The sequence below is a fragment of the Choloepus didactylus genome, chromosome 6 (genome assembly GCF_015220235.1).
Source record: "Choloepus didactylus isolate mChoDid1 chromosome 6, mChoDid1.pri, whole genome shotgun sequence".
Taxonomy (NCBI): Eukaryota; Metazoa; Chordata; class Mammalia; order Pilosa; family Megalonychidae; genus Choloepus; species Choloepus didactylus.
The window spans coordinates 44263568-44278623 of NC_051312.1; the positions used below are offsets into that span (position 1 = coordinate 44263568).

General features: G+C 43.4%; 1 protein-coding gene and 1 long non-coding RNA gene across 2 annotated transcripts in view; one reads left to right on the forward strand and one right to left on the reverse strand.

The window, feature by feature from the left end:
• The window catches only part of PAMR1 (peptidase domain containing associated with muscle regeneration 1), an 81977-nt gene extending 71514 nt beyond the window's left edge, over positions 1 to 10463 (forward strand). Inside the window, exons 7-11 of the mRNA XM_037838847.1 lie at positions 1802 to 2014; positions 3785 to 3851; positions 6871 to 7103; positions 8015 to 8307; positions 9377 to 10463. Coding sequence (XP_037694775.1) covers positions 1802 to 2014; positions 3785 to 3851; positions 6871 to 7103; positions 8015 to 8307; positions 9377 to 9913 — 1343 coding nt within the window. The 3' untranslated portion in view covers positions 9914 to 10463. The remainder of the gene's footprint in view (positions 1 to 1801; positions 2015 to 3784; positions 3852 to 6870; positions 7104 to 8014; positions 8308 to 9376) is intronic.
• Positions 1 to 15056, reverse strand: part of LOC119536166 — a 28681-nt gene that overhangs the window by 4449 nt on the left and 9176 nt on the right. The window contains exon 2 of the long non-coding RNA XR_005217365.1: positions 7940 to 8015. This is a non-coding gene — a long non-coding RNA (uncharacterized LOC119536166). The remainder of the gene's footprint in view (positions 1 to 7939; positions 8016 to 15056) is intronic.

Genomic DNA, 15056 nt, shown 5'->3' on the forward strand with positions numbered 1-15056 from the left:
GGCAAAGAGGCATTTCATAAATATAAGAACTGGGGTTTTCTGAGTTCACTTGAAGCTTCAAAAAGCACACTGCCCTTTTTTTAAACAGCTAACTCAGTAGGGGGTCCCTTTTTTACCCTTAAAATGTGGTTTTGCCTTGTGACTGACACTCCCTGAATCCAGTGTATGGGCAGATGAGTAATAAAAGAAAAACAAACAAACAAATAAATAATGAATGGGGTGGGGTGGGATAAGGGGTATGATATGTTTTGTGTGTTCTTTTTTATTTTTGTTATTTTGGGGGAAGTAATGAAAATGTTCTAAAATTGATTGTGGTACTGAATGCACAACTATATGATGATGCTGTGAGCCATTGATTGTGTTCTTTGGATGGATGATAATGGTGTATGAATATATCTCAATAAAATTGCATTTAAAAAATGTAGTAAGGAAGGGGGAACGTCCCCAGAGAAAACGATCTGTAAACAGGCTAAAATGGTGTTTGAACAATTAATGGATTGGTATCAATATATATTAAAAGTGAAAGCAAAAAAAAAAAAAAATATGTAGTTTTGGGTTCACCATCAGAAAAATTGCTTATATTGCATAGCCCAAAAGCACACAAAGAATCATTGAGATCATCTGTTACATGGTCTACCTTAGAGTAGACAAACCAGTAATTTGGGAAATTTTAGCCACCTTGCCAAATTACACATAGGGAAATTATTAATGTATTTCTAACTCTAATTTATTTTAGAAGTGTTATTTGATTGGAGATTCTTTTCTTGCCTGGAGGCAAGCAAGTAAGTTGTCTAAGAGGAAATTGAGACAGTAATTGGAAGAAAAGCATGTCAAATGCATGATTGTATTGCATGGGAACTTTTTTATAGGGAAAAGTCTGTGTCTTAAAAGAAACAATTGAATAGAAACCAGGGAGACTGATACAGTGATGGGTACTCAAACCTCATAATTAAAGGTTGAATTCTTCAGAGGACTCACTCTGTTTCCTTAGGCAATACATATTCAGTCTGTGCCATAATCCATTTGAAAAAAATATGTTACCTATCAGATAGAATATTTCCAGAATATTTCTACATTCCTGTTCGGTGCTCGGAATAGCTTGTGATGCCATTTCTACTTTACATAGCTGTCCAACATGAGTTATAGAATATCCTTAAGTCTTCAGATGCAAATTGAAAATTTTATTTGCAGATCAAGGGAAATTTGTTGCATCTCTGCATTTATATTATCCTCTATTATTTTTAAGTATAATTTTCAATACACTTGTGTTCCTGCAGATGAAATGTAAAATCTAAGTTCATTTCCTGTATGCACTCTTGTTTCTATTCAGTTTTACTCTCTGGGTACAATACAAATAGGAAACTAATAATCTAGTTTAATTGCCCAAGCTTTGGGGCATAAAGAATATAATGCAACAATACTGAAATACAACATTTGTGTGCTGATCATACAATCTTGGTGAAATGTTTCTTTTGTCCAGGCAGGCCCAGCTCCTTCAATTTGAGAAAGAAATGAACAAGATCATCTGAGAGCCATTTTTGCTGTCAAATTTATTTATACATTGAATGAAATACATCTCAACTTAAGAATAAATCATTAAAACAAGGGGGGAATGTGTCTAATACATGTATATTATATTATGAATTTTTCTCTCTTTAGGTCCATTGATCACTATTGTTAGCAGGTTCCAAATCACTGCATTTTTAATTCAATGAAATATGAAAAAAATTTGATTCTAAAGGGGACTTCCAAATATTTATTAACTATTTTGGTTTTCCTTTTTTTTTTTTTTCACTTTTAGTCCTTGAAGAACAAAACTGTTCAGACCCTGGGGGCCCAGTCAATGGGTACAAGAAAATAACAGGGGGCCCTGGACTTATCAGTGGGCGCTATCTAAAAATTGGCACGGTCGTGTCCTTCTTTTGCAACAATTCGTACGTTCTTAGTGGCAATGAGAAGAGAACTTGCCAGCAGAATGGAGAGTGGTCAGGAAAACAGCCCATCTGCATAAAAGGTAATTTACGAATGTTTCTAACATCCATAGATGTAGATTGAGTTGCTGGTCTTTTTAGTTGCTCCCAAACGTGTTTTTGAGCCCTGTGGAAAAATGTCTTTTTCCCTTAAGCTCTTTTTGGAACCATATTTAACTCTTAAGTTGGAAACCATCCTAAAAGCATTTACTTCTTTTTTGGACCTCAAAAGGACCTGCTCATCCTAATCACAACATCTTGATGTGATCAAGAAGACTGATATAATTAGAAGAGTAGTTTAGGAAACATGATAGGGCTGAGTTTTACTTAGGCAAATCCAGGGACAGAATTGAGGCACTTAATAAACATTTATAAAGCTGCATTTATTCTATATCCAGTATGAAGTTAGCGTGAGGAAAATAAAAAAAATGAACACATCATCTCTGCCAGCCTATGTAGGGGATATTTGAGTAAGATATTTGTTTAAAAACAAAAAAAAGATAGTAAACCCTTGAACACCTAAGGGAGAGTTATAGGAACAGATGAGTAGTAAGTCTGGAGAAACGAGAGATCAGTGTTGCCTGAAATAGGGATAATTGCATGAAGCAGATAGGACTGGAACTAGATTGGAAAGTTGGGAAGGGTTTGTAGAGGCAAAGAGTTGGGCTGATATTCCAGATGGAAGACAATGAAAAGAAAAGAGGTGGAGGCAGAAGTGAAAGAATCATGGTAAACTCAAAGTGGGGTGATCTAGGAATCTGGAGGCAAAGTTAAAAATGTAGGTTGGGATGAGAAAAATGGACGGTTCAAACCCCTTGGCAGGGGGAGTGTGTAGTTTCTTACTGAACTGATTCACTAGTTGCTACAGTCAACAGCCCCTCTTTTTTGGGGGGCAGGTTACAATTATCTGGCTGTATGGTGGGAAGAAAAGCCTGTCCTTGGCCTAGATTATCCAGATAATTGCCTGAATCTGCTACTTTCTCTCTGGGTGTTTGTCAACAACCTGAATCACGGGGAAAGGAATGAAAGAGAATGGTTTGTGAAAGGAATAAATCACTTTATACTTCAGCCAGAAGCAACTTTCATCCCTGCCAGAACAGACTCTGATTCTTGAATTCATTAAGTATGGAAATAGTGTTGTATAAGTCCTTGGAGATTTCTGTCAAACCTTCCCTTAACAAATTAATACAACTAAAGTTCTCTAAGTTGCTAATTAGAGAAATGTTGGCTGCTTGATTTGGAAAGTGAGATGGGAAGGATTCCTTTTCACTTTTGAAGAAAGAGAGACTTCTACAAAATTAAACTGGGCTTTGAGTTGCCCTCAAAAGATCATCAGAGGCTTTAGTTACAGAGGAAGGACAAGGAGGACTCAGTTACCCAAGATTTGTCTATGGTGTACCCTGCTATCTGGTTTTGGGTGAGATCCTTCTAATTCCCTACGAGGGGCTGCATTTAGAACCGTCACTATGACTTTTGTTCCATTTTGATCAAGTTTGTTAACACTGTTCATGTGAACAGATAATCCTAATCTATTAACTGCTATTTGCCCAAATCACCCAGATGGAGCAGCTGGCCCATTTCTCTTTTCAGAGGTGTTTTCTGAACCTGGGTTCTTCAGAGGGTCACCAGTTTAGGGGAAAAGCAGCAGGCTTTTGTGCTAAATGAGCTGCCCAAGCTTGGCCAGCAGATCTCTCCTCTGATAGCCTGAGGAAAGAGCACCTGGTGCCCAGAAAGGGTGTTCAGGGATGGATCTGAACTGACGGTGTGGCTGCTGAATACAGAAAAGGATGATGCAGCGTTGTCTTTCTTCCTAGCCTGCCGAGAACCAAAGATCTCCGACTTGGTGAGACGGAGGGTTCTTCCAATGCAGGTTCAGTCAAGGTGAGTTCTTCCAAAGAGAGTTCAAACACCTGAACTCTGCTTTAAAGGCAAATGAATATTTCCCTCCCCACCCTCCTTCCCCACTGGTGTTTGGCCGAAGACATTCTGGGGTTTCTTAGGGACATTCAATGCTGACTAGTCATGAAAGAACAGGGCTTGTTAGAGGGAAGCTCATTAGACAGCTGTCCTTAGCCAAGAGGTAGCACCTGTTGGAAGATGGACAAGTTTCATTGGCTCGTGGGAAAGTAGGTGGTTGGTAGGACACAGGACCTTAAGATGATCTTTGAAGAACTGGAATTTAGTAGTTGAGTCTTCCTGAAATACCTATTCATTATGGGAGCTTTTAGGGGAATGGGATTCCTTCCAAATGCAGCCAGCTATGATTTCGGAAGTTCCTGATAGTAACCAAGCAATCATCTGAGCAACCAATCAGGTGAACTCCTACTGGGGTTGCGTATGTGAGCCCTCAGACTGTGGCTGGCCTTTCTCCTGGACAGGCAGATGTGAGAACCACCTGGTAGGGAGAGAATAGGCACACTTCTATTTTTCCTTCCCTTATTTCAGAGGAAATGTGTTCTGATCTTATCTCCTACCATTCACTTCCCTCCTTGCTGTCTCCACCACAGCCACATGGGCCTCTTTGCTTTTCCTCTAACACTTCGAGCACGTTTCTGCTCCGGAGCCTTTACACTTGTGTTGCCCTCTCTCTGGAACTCGCCTCCAACAGGTATTGGGGAGGCTGAATGCCAAACTTCCTTCAGCAGTCACCTGCCAGAGACACTTTCCCAGACCACCTTTTTAAAAATAGCACCCTACTCTCTACCATGACAGCTGAGCAGACTTCTTGCCCAGCATTCTTTACCCTTTTCTATGCTTTAATTTTTATCTTAGCATCCCTCACCACCTGTTGTCTTATATTTTTTGTTTCTTTGTTCAATTTCTATCTCTCCCACCCCACTCCACAAAAATGTGAGTTACAAACACAGGAACATTATCTGTTTTGTTCATGCTGAATCCCCCATGCCACATAGTAAGCCCTCAATAGATATTTATTGAATGAACAAATTGGATCGACAAAGAAGGCTGCAAAACCTGGTTCTACCTCTCTCTAGTGCTGGGTATTTTGAGGCAGTTTCCAAACTTGCTGAGCCTCAGTTTCCTCTTTTGAAAAATGAGGATAATCATAATAATATCTCTTTTTGGAGATTGTTGTGAGGATTAAATGCAATTTGAATAGCTAACATTCATTGAGTGTTTTCTGTGCGCCAGGTACTCTTCTGAGTGCTTTACATGCATTAGCTCATATTATTATTGCCATTTTCCAGATGGGTAAAATGAGACTCAGAGATTTTAAGTAACTTGCCCAAGGTCACATTTCTAGAAGTCACAAAGCCAGGATGCAGATCCAGTGTCTGGCTTCAGGGTCTGCTCCCTTATACACTAGGCTTTAACTGAACCTCCTGTGAGGTCTTAGCAGAAGGTGAAGGCCTGGCACATACACATAAGCACATGCTCAATGGTAGCTATTACTGTTAAAAATGAATTGGAGTGGCTAGAATTGACTCCAGTCACATGGCCTGGAATATTTACCAATCAGGAGAGGGGTAAGGCCTCTCTCCCCTCCTCAGGCTATTTTGTTCTATTCTTTCTCTTTCACAGCAGTAGAATCCAAATGCTGCCCCATTGTCTGATCTTTGTGATTTCCCTGGGACTGGACTCTCCACTAAGTGGAGCAAAGCTGTTCTTCCCAAGGAGACATCTTGTAGAGGAGCATCCGAGCTATTCAGAAAAACCACCAGGCTCCCACTTGAAAACAGTTGTTTTTGGAGGTTAGGCGACAAGATACAAGGAATTTCGCATAGATGAGCAAGCAAGCCTAAAACTTGGTTTTAAGTATCTTTCAGGAAGATAGGTTACTGGAGTGGGGAGTATGCTGAGCTCCAGCAACCAGGCTCACAGGAGCCCACAAAAGCAGGGTAGATCTTCCACATCTAAGACATAGACTCATTTGCAAGTCCAGAAGCATCCTGAACTGCACACCTGGTTCTGAAAAGGAGCTAAAGATTTATTAAATTAAATCAATGTAGACGTAGAGTGTTCTGAGCAAAGCACTCTAAGACACGCGATGTAGATTTCTTAAGATGACATCAAATTGGAGTGGTAGAGATGCCAGGGTGGATATGGGACTGCTAGGTATTGCCTTGGATACCATCTCACCTTCCTGTGTGCCCTTGAGCATCCCCAAGGACTTCTCTGGGCTTCCTTTATCCATTCATTAAACAGGGATGAAAATATCAACTCCTAAAGGAGTTCCAGCTTTTCAGTTGACAGCCATGGCCTGATACAAAGTGAACACAAGCCGTACCACATGTGTGCCTCTCTCCTGAGAATCCCTGAGTCGTCTCAGGGGGCTTCAACTTCCGGGCTCATCGAGTATTCCCTTTCACATTTACATGCAACCCTCCATATTTCTCCCAATCAATGTGCCCTGAGAGAAAGTTCTATTCTCTGAGGTGTGCTAATTACATCTGCTAATTGCTCAAACTACTGTATCAACACAGTTTAGTTCGAGTCAATTCCTAATATTACCCCATTATGTTAATGTTTCGAGTTAAAAATATGCCTGGATTTCTCTCATTCAAATTAACTCCCTTTCCTGTGTAATTTCAGAAATAATTTTTGTGTGTATGCTCAGAGTACCTTTGCATGACAGCTATTATACAAGATATTATCCTCTTTGGTTAAAATCCTAGGCAGCTGGAGGCTTGCCAGAAATGGAAATTGAGGAATAAAATGAAGGCTGAAATGTGCAGGAGAATTTTCTCAGAAGCATGTGTATGTGTATGTCTGTCTGTGTTTGTGTGTGTGAGAGAGAGGGAAAGAAAGAGAGAGAGAGAATGAGAAAGTAATTTCTTCTTGTGCATCAAATATCTAATGGGGAATGACATGGATGTTAAAAGGGGCCATATTGATTGTCTCTCATCCTGCTCTTTCTCTGGGCCCATGTGCCCTGACACAGGGAGACACCATTACACCAGCTATACTCAGTAGAATTCAGCAAGCAGAAACTGCAGGATACCCCTACTAAGAAGCCAGCCCTTCCCTTTGGAGACCTGCCCGCTGGGTACCAACATCTGCACACCCAGCTCCAGTACGAATGTATCTCGCCCTTCTACCGCCGCCTGGGCAGCAGCCGGAGGACGTGTCTGAAGACTGGGAAGTGGAGTGGGCGGGCCCCATCCTGCATCCCTAGTGAGTCAAGGCCCATCCTTGGGGTGGAGTAGCTTACATCTTCCACCTGTGAGAGGTCGTTGACCCTTTTTGGAGACTTTTTGGAAAGGGCTCCTTGTCCAAAGGAATGGCTCTCCACTGCTTTCCCTAACTTGCTAATATCTGAAATTCCACAGTTAAAGCTTTTTTCCTTTGGCTTAAATTTACTACCCAGGAGAAATTAGCTCACTGAATTTTAGATATTTTGGGGGGTAGTGGTGGCATGGGTTTTTGGAGCTAATCCATCAGACCATTTCCTGAAAATAGGGTTTACTTGAAGACAAGAGAGAGAGAATAGGCATTGAACACCAAGTTGGGAAGGGAATAAAAGGGCCAGAGGGCTTCTATTTATGTGATCTTGGCTAGCCTATATGAGCCCCAACTTTCACTTTCATCATTCAATGGGGATAATATTACCTCATAAGATTATGGTGATGATTACTGAGATGACAGAGAAGTGCCTGGAATCAGGTCCTGCACCTTCCCCGTCCTCTTTGTCAAAGGGGAACACTATGGCCAAGTTCACTGTGGTCATGTTTATGAAGAGTTACAATATTTCGAGTCTGTGCTAAGTGTTTACATACATTATCTTATTCAGTCTTTTACGAGACAATCAATTGTGATTACGAGATCCATTTTATAGGGAAGAAAATGAGGACTCTACGAGATTAGGTAACTTGCTAAAGTCCTGCTGATAGTAAGTTGGAATTTTAATCATTGACTTTATAGCCATTCACGCCGGGATGGTTGATTACTATTTAAAGGGAAAGGAGAAACAGAGGTTAGAAGTCTTGGTGGTTATCATTCACGCAGCCTACCTTTTCAAGTGACTCATTTCTCTTCAGAGAGGGAAGGTCTGAGTTCACCATAATGAGCTGATGCTTTCTCCATAGTCTGTGGGAAAATTGAGAACGTCACTGCTTTGAAGACCCAGGGGATGCGCTGGCCGTGGCAGGCGGCCATATATAGGCGGACCAGCGGGGCACATGGTGGCGACCCGCACAAGGGCACCTGGTTCCTGGTCTGCAGCGGCGCTCTGGTGAATGAGCGCACTGTGGTGGTGGCTGCCCACTGCGTGACCGACCTGGGGAAGGTCTCCGTGATCAAGACAGCAGACCTCAAAGTCGTCCTGGGGAAATTCTACAGGGATGATGACCGGGACGAGAAGACCATCCAGAGCTTGCGAGTAAGAGGGGGCTGCAACCTGGAAACCAGGACTTTCCTTCCCTCCTTCCCTCCTTCCCTCTTTTTCCTCCCTCTTTTCCTTCCTTTCTTCCATCTATCCATCCAGACATTTTTCCATCCATTCATCCATCTGTCCATCCATCCATCTATCCAAACATCTGCCCATCCATCCATCCATCCATAAATCCATCCATCCATCCATCCATCCAACCATAAATCCATCCATTCATCCATCCAAACATCCATCCATCCATCCATCTGGTGTTGAGCTCTTAAAATGTACCATTCACTGAGAACAGATTAAAAAGAAATAAGGTATGGTTTTCACCCTGAAGAGCCCACAGTCTAGTGGAAGAGACAGACCAGTCTATTGTTATCAGTGAAACAAAAGATAAGCCCTGAGGAAATGCACCCAAATGTAGTTGAAGTAATAGAACATATACAAACAAATATTATAGGGTACCACAGATGTTAGCTTCTAGAAGCCTCCATCAGAGAGAATGATCAGCAAGGATTTGGAGCAGTTAGGTAAGACTTTCTGGAAAAGTCTTTGGAATGTTTTGGGCATAGCTCTATCTTACTGGCTTGAAGGTACATAAAGTGATTACAGTAGACCAGAGGTTGCAAACTGGTAGCCTGCAGAGCTTTGTGCTTTGATGGCACTAACATAATTTTTTAAATCAGTTATTTACCAACATTTAAAACTCAGATAAGAATCTGGAGTCCTAGGTTCTCTGGCAAAATTAGAATGCTGGCCCAGTTTCTGCATGGCAACGATCAGCTGGAGCCAACTGGCAACTGTCCACTTTAGATGGGTGTGCACTCCCGTTCTCTACAGCCCCACCTGTCCACTCCACTTATTTAATTCCACCTGCCAGGTCCCAGCAGCCTTTCAGGATGCAACCCTGGAAACAGAGCAATTGATTTCTACATTCCCTTGAGTAAATTCTCTCTGAATAATTACATCTGTGTCGTAGACATTTTCTCCCGATAATTTAGCCTCAGGTTTGCTTGTGCTTGCCCACCGTGAGTTGGCTGCTCACCATTGCTTTCTGTTCTTCTGCTTGCAGATTGCTGCTATCATTCTGCATCCCAACTACGACCCCATCTTGCTCGACTCTGACATCGCCATCCTGAAGCTCCTGGACAAAGCTCGCATCAGCACCCAAGTCCAGCCCATCTGCCTGGCTGCCACCCGTGACCTCAGCACCTCCTTCCAGACATTCCACATCACCGTGGCCGGCTGGGATGTCCTGGCAGATGCGAGGAGCCCGGGCTTCAAGAACAACACGCTGCGCTCGGGGACGGTCAGGGTGGTGGACTCGCTGCTGTGCGAGGAGCAGCATGAAGACCATGGCATCCCCGTGAGTGTCACGGACAACATGTTCTGCGCCAACCAGGACCCCACCACCCCTTCCAACATCTGCCCAGCAGAGACAGGGGGCATTGCGGCAGTGTCCTTCCCAGGACAGGCATCCTCCGAGCCGCGGTGGCACCTGGTGGGGCTGGTCAGCTGGAGCTACGATAAAACTTGCAGCTGGAGCCTCTCCACTGCCTTCACCAAGGTATTGCCTTTTAAAGACTGGATTGAAAGGAACATGAAGTGAGCCTCAGGCCAGCAGAGCAGCTTTTCCACATATCCATCCATACACGGTGGGGTATATGTTGACTGGGCAGAGTGGACATGGAGTGTGATTTTGCCCATGACTTTGGCTCCACCAGAGCTTCTGATTTCAGGGACAAAGCTCAAAGGAGAGCAAATAGAGATTGGTTTCAGGTAGGCCACTGCCTCCCTCACTACATGGACAAACTGTTTGGAAGATGTCAGGGCTTGCAAGAATAGTTTCTTCAAAAAAGACAATATGAATAGCAAAGCAAACCTCCCCATTCGATTGGGTGTTGCAGATGTCACGGTCAGCTCTGGTTGAGAGAAGGTTGGCTGGGGAGGTCTGGGCTTCATGAAGCCATTTCCAAGGCTTCAACCAAAGCATGTTCCAAAGAGCCTCTTGCAGGACAGGCCAGGACAGCGGAGCTTGGATGTGGTGCATGCTCTTGTGTACCTTGCCACAGTACAGTCCGGTCCTTTTCTTTCCCAATTCCCTGTATACATTTTAATAAAACAAAGGCTGACTTCTGACCTTCAAAACAAAAGTGTGACAGCTCTAATTCCTGCTTGTGGATTCTCTGTGCTACACATAGTAGACCCAATGAGTTGATGATGACCCTCTGAAACTAGAGCCAGGAGTCATAATCCCAAAAAGTGTATCTGACAAAGCCAATGTCATCTTTTCAGTACCCACCCTTGGAGCTTGGTGGATAATGGGCTAGGAGAGGAGGGACATGGTTCCAACAAGTAAGGCACAAACAGGGAAATACCAGGGATGAGATGAGTTCTAGTGCCTCCTGGTTCTTATGTTCTAGATCTAGCACAAAAACCCTGCTTTGAATTTCCATAAATCTTTATGTTATATTTTTATAGTGTCTGAACTAGAATCACACATTTACTTATGCTAGATTGAGAAACTGTAGCCTCACTATGGTTTTCCTTTCCAGCCCCATCCCTGGCTCCCACTGGGTAGTGGAGTTAAAAACTGAATTCAGTCCAATCAGATCTTTAAATAATCTCTTCAGTAACATTCTCTCTTTGGGTGAATTTCTTTTTTATCCTTTCTTCCCTTCTCCCCTCACCAGAGTTTTCCTCTTGAAGATGGCGTCTTGGAGTCTTACATGACTTCAAGCATTGGGATAAAGTGGGGACCCCTGAGTTCCCTGAGTTCTGTGGGTGTGTGCGGTGGGTCTTTCCTGTAGCTGGGCATTGTGCTGACAGTTGTGGCTCAAGTCTGTAACTAGTGTGACTTGTGCTATGTTTTCTCTTAGCCTCCATGGGTCCCAGGTGTCCTCCCTGCTGACTTGTCCCCACCTCAGCTTTTGCTGGTCCTGTGGTACTCCTGAGATCTACTGGACTCTCCTATTTGACCCATTTGAGACTCCCCAGCACTCATGACCTCCACCTCCTCCCTTGGGGGCTTGCAGGAATTTCTCCATCATTTACATACCACTCGAGAGCTGGGAGCCCAGCATTGTTGCAGGGCATTCTGGGATACATTCTCCTCCTATAGTCCCAAACAGGAGCTCTGCTGTTCCCTCAGCCTGAGAAAACTTCTCCATCAAGGACTTTAGACCATAGAAAGGAAGTGAGGACACGTTTGTCTCCCAATCTGCTTTCCCATCTCTCTACATAATCCCTTGAGCCAGAAGGGAATCACTTGTACTTTCTCTTTTTGTCAGTCTTTCTATAAGTCACAGCCTCCACCTTTTACCCCCATCCTCACGGCCTAGTCTACAAGCAGTGTATCAGTTATCAGTTGCTGAGTAACAAATTACCCCAAACTTAGTGGCTTAAAACAATTCATGGTAATTGTCTCACAGTTTCAGTGGATCAGGAATTTGGGAGCAACTTAATATGAGTTTGCAATCAAGATGCTATCCAGGGTTGGAGTCTTCTGACGGTTTTTCTGGGCCAGAGGCTTTGATTCTGCAGATACTTATTGGGTCCCCCAAAGGTTGTTTTAATCTTTGAAGCTTGGTTCTTGAGAAAAGTAATGGATGTTGCATCAAGGAGATCTGAATACAAATTCCTGTCTTACAACTTCCTTATTAAGTGATCTTCAGTAAGTGACTTAGTCTATCTACTTCAGTTTCATCTGTTAAACTGGCATAGTAAAATCCATCTTTTGTGGTAGCTGTGACAATCAAGTGAGAGACTGTGTAAAGCAGTGAGCTTAGTGCTTACCCTGTACTTTGGCAATTTTGGCAAGACCAGGGCTGTACAGCTGGGTACAGCTCCATCAAGCCTCCACATCTTCCTTTGTAACTGATACATCACATGTCACCCAGTGGGTGCCCAGGCTCCTTCTCTCTGTTCCCTAACTCTGTCCTGACCCCTCACCTGGGCCATCCTGCTTCTCACTTTCTTGATAGTCTCTTTCTACCTAGTGTCATTGTCTGCCCTTGCCCCACCACTCAGATTTGGTTTTCATTCATATCATCTCAGCTCTGACTCTGACCCCCTCAGATGCTAAATCTGGCCCCATGGACTGATGACACCATCCCAGCTGCTTGGTTAATAGCCCCACGACCATTTGCCACCACCCCTGAATCTGTCCACCCTAGCACTACTGTATGGGCTCTAAGCACTCAAACACACCAACCTAAGAGTCAGATCAGGGCAAGAGAGTCACACATGAGCCAGTCCCTTGGTCATATCTGGCTGCTGTAGGACTGTCTCCCATCATCCTACATAAAATGTGCCTCACATCTTAGGATAGCACTCTAACTGTAAGAATGAGAGGCCCCTTCTCAGCAGGAAATCTGGAGCATACATCCATCAGGGCTTGTCAGAGAAACAGAACAACTAAGAGTGATGTAGAATAAAGGATCTGATCATATGCAATGGAGCAATGGTGAAGTCTGTTCCTTTGCACCTGGTGTGGGCTCTAAAATCAACTGGGCTAGCATTTGGGAAGGAAAGCTGGCTATGAAATAAGGCAGAGTAGGGCAAACTGGAACCCACAAGGACAAAAGGGAACTCGTGTTTGTCTCTTGCCACCTCCACCCACCATGATGTGAGTGACCCACAGAAGGCTCTGGCCCCCTTTGCCAAGTAGCTGGCTGCACATGACCCTGGTTAAAGACGCAGAGAAGCTGGAGGAAGATCTCCAGCAGGTGCTGGAGGAGCTGTGGTCCTGAGTGCTGTCCTACCCCAGCAAGGGAAGCTAGCAGATCAGTGACATTGTACCTGAGCTGCCACTGTGCCTGGCGCCCTCTACCAACTTTCAGAGCATAACAGTTGCCACTTCACTTCTTTTAAAACCTTACATATATTTCTCTTATGCCTACTCTAACCCGGAACCATACAGAGAAGGGGATTCTACAAACATAGTTCCTGCTTAGCTAAATTGATAAACAAAGCTGTCACCAGTCATGGAATATTAATACTGGAAAGAGTGGCTGTCAGTTGAGGAAGCCTTCAGGGGGATCTGGGAACACCTGTGGCTTCTGGAATAGTTTGGTTCTGATTCCTTTTCTATTGTTTAATACACATGCAGCCCCTGATATCTATGTTCTGTTGATTAGGCCTTGGTGACTTGGAAGTGGCCAAGCACCCACAGCCAGGCTATGGGGTTCTCTTGTTGAAGACAAACACAGAATGCCAATATCAGGCAAGATTGTTCCATGACTGTGACAGATCAATACAAAAACAAGGCCATTTTACATCTTGTCTAAGAACAGAAGAAAGCAAGGTCATTATGCAAACCACACAAATACCAAATATTCCCCTCTCCTGGCTAATATGAGTGCCTGCGGCCTCTTTACCAATTATGGATTTAGCCTCCATCTATTCTTCCTTCCTTCTAGAGAAGATTTATTGAGAACCAATTATAGAATTACCCCTGCTTCTGATCTAGAACAAGGCCCCACTTTCTGGAAATCTCCTTGTGATCACTGGACACAGGCCTGAATCTTTAACGCTCTAACACTCTCTTGATGAGACACCCCCCCCCCCCCCCCCCCCCCGCCCAGCCCTGTTCCCAATGATGTGTTTCTGTGCTTCTCCCTCATTGCAAGGAGCAATCAAACCAACCTGTTCAATTATACATGTGCTCTGGTGGTCTTTGACTGGAGGGGGTTGACTCGGTATATAAAATAATGGGAAAATATATCAAAATATGTATATAGAGAAAGCATAAAATTTAACTACGTATGTGATTTACGCAAGAGCCTTACTTGCCTTAGGAAAGGCCAGGTTTACACACTACGTGAACTTCAGGGAGTTACCAAGTAGTCAACTCACACTGTATCTCTTGCATGAACTCCAGCAAGAATTGAAAGGAAGGCGCAATCCAAGTACTTTTCAGGATGGGGAAAGGAAAGGAAGTTTGAAAATGCTGTTGATGTTCAAGCACGTGGAAATAAGTCTGGTAATAATGGAGTAGGGTTAGGTACCGGGAAGGGATGGGCAGAAATAAATGGAAGCCAGGAGTTAGAAGATCCAGGAAGGTTGAGAGCTAAGAGCGGTGGGATTATGTAAGTGGGAGTTATCTGCATAAATTTTAGAGACAAGCACCAGTGCTGACAGTAAATTTTAATCTATTTCCCCATGGGTATGTGTGTGTGTATGTACACATGTGTGTGTGGGGGGGTAGGTGATGCAGGCTTTAGACTTATTAAAAGGGACCAGTTCTACATGGACAAGAAGGAAATTTGCAGCCATCATACTTTCTATCATAGTACCTGTTATCCCACTGAGTTACGAGTTGTATGATTTGAATATACATTTTCATAGTTCTTTGGGGTTAAGAATTTCATGTTGTCTAACTTGTCACCCACTCAAAACTTATTGGGCTTTCTACATTTACCTCCTATATCAGAATGTTAGTTGATAAAATCTCTTCCATTTTCAACTCAATTAAGAATTGTGATTTCCTTGATTTTCTACCTGCCTGTCATGAACTCTTCAACCAAAATCTACTGAGTGCTTACTATGAGTCAAGCACTGGGAATACTAAGGATGGATGAAAAGGGGCTAGTGCTTGCCCTTGGTCTTATATATATATATATAGTCCCAGAAGTAAATGCAAAATTATAAACCATGATAAGTACTAGGAAGGAATATACAGCATGCTGTAAGAATGCATACCGTGGGGAACTGACTTAATCTGGAAAGGATGGGTGAAAGGCTTGCCTTTC